Source organism: Olea europaea, unplaced genomic scaffold (assembly GCF_002742605.1).
Source record: "Olea europaea var. sylvestris unplaced genomic scaffold, O_europaea_v1 scaffold2910, whole genome shotgun sequence".
Taxonomy (NCBI): domain Eukaryota; kingdom Viridiplantae; phylum Streptophyta; class Magnoliopsida; order Lamiales; family Oleaceae; genus Olea; species Olea europaea.
Genome location: NW_019247672.1, coordinates 53584 through 60249, shown reverse-complemented (window position 1 = coordinate 60249; position 6666 = coordinate 53584). Strand labels below are relative to the sequence as shown.

The following is a 6666-nucleotide window of genomic DNA, read 5'->3' as shown; positions in this document are numbered from 1 at the left end:
GTGTCAAAAAAAAAAAAAAAAAAATTTAAATAAAAAAAAAAAAAAAAATATATATATATATATATAGTAAGCAAACGGTGAATACAAAGTTTCATACACCGACTACAAATTTATTGACAACAATGCTTAGTTTCATCAATTAATCTAGTAACCAAAAACACTGGTGGATTCAGATTTCCAGTGCCTAGCTTTCTCAAATCCATTAGTGCAATTTTCATAATCTTCAACAGTTTGGTCAATTTCTTCTTGACTGTTCATCACAAAAGGTCCAAACTGCACAACAGGTTCACCCAGTGGTTCACCTCCAACCAAGATGAATCTGAGGGACTTAGAGGACTTATTCCATGCCTCAAGGCCATCGCCCGAGCCGTCAAGAAGAAGAAGATGATGAGCTGTTATCGGCGAAGATCTTGGGTTTCCAAATATACCCTCCCCTTCCAATATGTACACAAATGCATTCCAAGATACTGGTATAGGTTGCTGCATATGAGACCCTGGATTCAGAGTGAAATCTAGGTACATAGTTGGGGTCCTAGTGTAAACTGGTGACTTTATTCCCAATGCTTCTCCTGCTATTATCCTGACCTTGATCCCATCTTTTGCAGCTTCTGATACGTCCTTGCTTGTTATTTCTTGATACCTTGGTTCGATCCTGTTAGATAAAAGATGAGCACGTCTTTAGTACATAGTACTGATCGAATCTCTTCATCACTTGGTTATTAAGCTCATGTTAGACAACCATTATTTCAAAACTCTTTATTCTACATATTCATTTTCAATCATACATTCACACAATAAAATATTTTGCACGTAAATTCAAAACATTTTCCTATTTTTTAACCACACATTCTTCTAAAATTCACTATTCAAAACTTTGTTTTTGCCAAATAATGGCCATCAAATAGTTGTGCAAGTATTAGGTATTTATGTAAAAGTGTAACTCAAACTTTTAGACTCGCATGATTATACTTAAATTTTCTCAAACGACGTGATTAAACTTACATTTTATGTTTGGAGGAGAGATTTATCCACAACTGCAAGCCCTTTTGAGTTCCCTGGCCAGCAGGCATTTCTGAGTGAACTATTCCTCTTCCAGCAGTCATCCATTGCAAATCACCAGCTTCTATTGTCCCTTTGTGTCCCTCAAAGTCTTCATGTGTCACTGCTCCCTGTTAATAGGCAATTTCTTAATAAGAAGCTACAAAGTAATTAATCATCTCGTCTAAAAGTTTAAGTTGTGTATTTAGTAAGTGCGAATAGCATTATGTAAGTCTGAGCAGGCCAGATTTTACTGGTTTTTTAACTTTAATTTTTTGTTATAAATATTTTTTTCCCCTTTTCCCTGTAGAAGCTTGACCAAAAGTAAGGCGGCTGAAAGCCATATGGACATGATTATAGCATGTTAACATTATAATTGTTTTTAGCATAAAGAAAAATATATGTTGTTTTCTTTAATCTGCACAATCACATCCAGTTGACTGTTCTCCATAAAACAAAAAAATAAAAAATAAAAAAAAGGATTATTTTAGCTCTGTTCAAAAATTGTCGTTTATCCAAAATATTTTGTAGGATCCGCAATTACAACACGTTGAGAACAGTTAATAAATAAGTTCAATTTTTAAGGGTTTAAACGTTGGAAATATTTCAAGAGTGGCCAAGAAATCACCAATGTGGCTATACCTGCAACATGTAGGTGACTGTTTCAAATCCTGTGAAACAAAAGAAGAAATAATCAAGTTAGATGCATAATCCAATTAACTCTTAACCATCTGATTTAAGTAAATCTAAATGGTTTATGAATCAAACCTCTATGTGGATGATCAGGAAATCCAGCGGGCCCAGACACTGTAAAAGCCAAAAAAAATTTAAATGGATTCACTAAAAGCAAGAACTGTAAGTCTGTAATGTCATTTTCATTCAAAAAAAGACACAAAAACAAAGATACCCACCTGAAAATTCATCCAAAACAAGAAAAGGATCAAAATATTTCAGCTCAAACCTGAAAAAAATCCGAAAAGCATAAAATTTCCCTCTTATTAAGTCTTCATATGTATGTTCAACGGCTAAGATAATAAGCAGCTAAAATAAGTTACTTATAAGCACGAATAATAAATAAGTACCTTCCGATGCTTCTTCTAACGGTAGCTCCAACTCCTTCACGTTGAGGCCTGGCCAGAAACTTTCTGACAACAGTACGAGGTTCTTTGATAACGTTGGACATGTTCTTTCTTGATATTTTTGTTTCTTTGGCTTTTTCCTTGGTTTCTTGAGTAAACTGAAATTAAAATATGGATGGTGGGCTGAAATTTGAAGGATTTTTTTGTGGTGTTTATATAGGAAGAGAGCGGAATGGAAAATCAGAAAATAGTGAACGGTCAAATAGGGAAAGGGCGGGTACCCACATGGTTGCTTCCTTGAGATCCAGGCACTTTTTCTTTGGACATACAACGTCAGCATACCATCATGGTGATGCTTTCAGCTTCTCCTTATCACGCAATTGTTTTTTAATTAAGTTATTTCAATGACGAATTAATCTACTTGTACCAAATGTCTTACCTAATTTTTGATCGAATTGACAAGTGACGTCTAGGGGGGCACCTGTCCACTCCAATAAAGACGTGATACTTGTCAATTCGGTCATTCATTTGGTATGAAGTCTGACGATTGATTGGAAAGAATATTATTAAAATCAATGTATAAAAAATTGTCAATTCACACAATATAATCTATAATATTAAAGTTGATCACCAAGCAAAACTCTACTAATGTAAATTATCACATTTTTCGACCCATTACAACTTAAGGTCTTTCCATTTGATGAGAATGCATTAAAATTTTACTAAAAAATAAAATAAAATTTGAGACAACAAATCTTGATTCGATCGTTCAACTATTCCACTATAATAAACATTGAAATTCGAGTTTAGTTTCAAGTAATTGCAGACATGGTGCAACTCGATCAAATTTAGCCCTGTTTTATAGTAATTTTAATTTTAATCAAAATCAATTTTAATTATATATTTCATGAGATTCAAAAATTTTCAATCATATATTTTATCAAAATTTTAGTATAAATCTTATTATAATGTCACCTTAGTGGGCTATAAATGATTTGTGGGTCCTTACATTTAAGAGTTCGTCATTCATACAAAAGCATGACAAAACGTCAAAACGACAGTGGTTGGCTAATATAATCAAGTCAAATAAAATATTCATGGGATGTACTATATTAAACTTGAAAATTGCTGTATAATTTGTAATAAACGTGTTGGACTTTGACTTTTTCGAAGCCATAAATACAGATGGATGCAATGTGCCAATGCCTTTGAGGATGTAAAATTTGATTTAATTAGGAATAACGAGACATGATGCAATATTACGTATGTGGAAAACTAAAAATGAAAACAGGAAATTGAGAGTCCTAAAGTTAAATGTGATAAAATTATAGTGTTAAGTATTGCCAGTTAATAATCTCAATAATTTCTTGCCATTAACATTTTTCATTGAAGTTGAATAGTTTTGATATTTTGTTAGAATTTTTTTTAGTCATAAATATAAGTTGATCATTGCTATCCAATATTGGCGTCGAATAGGTCTGTAATCATTAAAAAAAATGTCGAACTATTTGACCTAATTTGCTTCAATCAAATCATAATTAGTTAAGAAAATTTTTTGATCTTTAATTGCAAGGGTATAAACAATAAAAATCGAGTCTAAAATTGGAGATTTCAATCTCAAGTCCGCTTGTGTAATCCTGTGAACATCTCATCATTCATTCAAATTCAATTTGAAGAGGATAAGACATATTCTGAACAATGTCAAGATTGATCTTTCGTAATCTTTTGAATTAAGCTACCCAACATTTTTTTCAATCCTAGTTTATAAATACCTAGAAACAATGAATTAAAAGTATATTAAGCCTATTTAGGCCATGTTTGATACCTATTATTTGAAAAATTAAAAAGTTTTAAATAGTATTTTGAAGAAGTGGAAATTACAACATAACCTACTTTAAAAATCCAGTATTATTGTTCAAAAATCGAAAATTTTATTTTGCTCAATATTTTTACTAAATATATATACTCCAATATATACACATCATAAACCCTAATTAATTCTCACTCTCCTATCTCCCTCTACATTTATCCATTCTCTCTCTACACTAACCGTTGCCTCTCTCCATTCTCTCACTATGCAACCTGTCGCCTTCGGCAATCTCAAACTTCTCACCTTTTCGTCATCACCACTCGTCGTTGTTGCCCAACCCCATCAGACACCCTCGATCCATTTCACCCTAGAAGGAGTGAATCACAGAGTGCGCGAAGTGGTGTTTCATGTGGTGGAGATGATGGTGTTTGTGTGGTGACGGTATTGTGGAGGTGGCTATGGTGGCGAATCTGGCGGTAGCAAATTGCGAAGTAGATATATGACCATAGTGTGCGAAAGTGGTGTTTTGTGTGGTGGTGGTGACGGTGTTTGTATGATGGCGAAGTTTCGATGGTGGCGGATCTCGCCGTGGCGATGGTACTATCAATATTCAAAGGTGTATATATATGTGTGTGGTGGCGGTGGTTTGTTTGAGGTGGTGGTGGTTCTGGCGATGATGGTGGCTGTGATGTTGTTGGAGGCGATGGTGAAGTGGTGGTCACAAATTATTTAGTTAATTATGACCATTAGCTTTCAATGGAAAAAATAAATTGTGATAAAAAAAAATAATGCGTGATCTAAATTTTTTTTAATTTGTGATCAATAATTTGATAACATATGATTGTCTAATAAGTTGTGATTTATAATATTTGTGANTGTGAAACATGTTTATATAATATAGTAGATATGTGGTTATCCCATGATGCTATTATTTTGCATAACCTAGTGCTCTGCAGAAGCAGCAAAATTGTATAAAAGTTAAAATTTTGAAATCCACGGGAAATGAAAGAGGGGTTCGAATACTGTGGTTGGTTCATATATTAGAATGGCAGGAAAGAATCACGGACTGTGTCATAGCTGTAGGTGTAAGGGCCATTTTTTTGTGGATTGCCCGAAGAAATGCTTATGCACGTGGTGTAAGTGTGCGTTCGTAAAGTGTTTTTGAGGTGGGGAAGAAGACTAAGAACAAAGGTAAGCTGTTCAACTGTTGCTGTGGTAAATGCGGTTTTTGGGAATTGGTTGGAGACGATGAATCCAACTGTGAGTCAAGTGTAGATAGTGCAATGTCAATTGATGCTGTAATCAACGAATCAATTGCAGATGTCACTGGCATCTTCACATCCAGTCTTCATTTAAGCGATGATCAAGAATTTAAACTTTCCGTGAAGGTGACAATTTGCAAGAATGCATCAACTATGGAAGTCAACGGCAAAGGGAAGGCATAGGCTTAAGTGTTATGTATTTGGGGTAGTTGTTATGTAACTTTTGAAGTGATTGAACTTATGTAGTGCTAACTATGTGGGATTGTAACATCGGTTGGATGTATTATGTATTTGCGCTATTTGTTATGTAATTTTAGAAGAATTTGAACTTATGTAGTGTAACTATCTGGGCTGTAACATTGGTTGGATGGAAATCTGTGGATATAAAATGTTTTCCAATCTTATGAGCTATATTGGGTATTGTTTCAAGCTGATCCTGCATTTTTACATGGCCTACCCACTATTTCAGCTGTATTGTTCCTTTTATTGTCTAAGAATCTCATTTGGGAAGGTGTGAGGATATGGTTCACCTAACCCCACCCAATGTTGTGACTTGATGGGAGTGAGGTTGACACAATAAGGTCTTCCACATTTTTGGCAGAGGCATGGTCTTCCTACCTTCCCCTTCAGATGTACTCTCTACCATTTAAAATGAAGGGCAGCTCTCGGTCTCTTTTCCAGCAGTAGGAGCTCTCGGTTTTTTTCATAGAAATGGTGGTGGTTCTTCATTGGTTTTTTCCCCTCTCTCTTTGCGAGGCAATTGGCATAGCATGGGGCTGTTCCTGAGCCTGAAAAACACCCATAAATCGAAGAAGCTGCTGAAATGAGGAAGGAAAGCTGGACAGATTTCGGCCAAAAAGGGTTGTATTTTTCCATTCCCGTTTTTCTTGTTTTTTGCCTTGAATCTTGTTTGTTGATTGTTGTTTTGGTTGTTTGAACTCCTAGGATCCCCAACAAACTGGTATCAGAGCTAGGAGGAGTGATATTAGTCCAAAATCGATCAAAAATCAGCAAGGAATCGCCATTACCATTTTTAACCGAATCTAAAAAAACTTGATTTCCGGCCAACCTATTGACTTTCCGGCGAAATGGACCATGGAACCATGACCAGCAGGAGGAGGTGCACCCTGTGGTGGGGCGCGTGATCGGCGACGGCGGCTCCGACGGCGGCGCGTGGCCGGACCTCCGGCGAGCTTTTTTCGGGCAGTTTACTTATTTTGACGTCCTGAACGCACTGATGTCGTTTGTTTTTTGTTTCAGATTTTACAGAAAAAGTTGGACGATTTTGCCCCTACCTTGACGTCTACGGCAATTTGGTTCAGAAACTTGGTGGTATATTTACTGTTTGTCAACAGTAGTTTGGTAAGATTATTCCAAACTCTCCGTTAGGTTAGGTTTGGTATCCTTACCGGTTTATGCATGGTTATGCTTGGTTGCTTATTTGTGAATTCTGTTGATTGAATTCTTGTGATTAATT

The 6666-nt window shown here is 35.5% G+C and overlaps 1 protein-coding gene across 1 annotated transcript; it reads right to left on the bottom strand.

Annotated features, from left to right (window-relative positions):
- Positions 1 to 67: 67 nt before the first annotated feature.
- On the bottom strand, positions 68 to 2330 carry LOC111384427 (pirin-like protein). The gene is made up of 6 exons (XM_023008700.1): positions 2121 to 2330; positions 1950 to 1999; positions 1807 to 1845; positions 1681 to 1709; positions 1003 to 1169; positions 68 to 652 (listed from the first exon to the last, which is right to left on the bottom strand). Exons 1-6 carry the CDS (start codon positions 2219 to 2221, stop codon positions 145 to 147), a joined length of 894 nt encoding a protein of 297 aa, XP_022864468.1. The 5' UTR covers positions 2222 to 2330; the 3' UTR covers positions 68 to 144.
- Between the last annotated feature and the right edge of the window lie 4336 nt (positions 2331 to 6666).

What these genes read in the sequence shown, in the direction of transcription:
- LOC111384427 (XM_023008700.1), bottom strand. Translation starts at nt 2,221, where the DNA reads ATGTCCAACGTTATCAAAGAACCTCGTACTGTTGTCAGAAAGTTTCTG. An exon ending in CAGTCACCTACATGTTGCAG is followed by an intron (nt 1,170 to 1,680) that starts GTATAGCCACAT and finishes GCCTATTAACAG; the next exon opens with GGAGCAGTGACACATGAAGA. An exon ending in CTCTCCTCCAAACATAAAAT is followed by an intron (nt 653 to 1,002) that starts GTAAGTTTAATC and finishes TTTATCTAACAG; the next exon opens with GATCGAACCAAGGTATCAAG.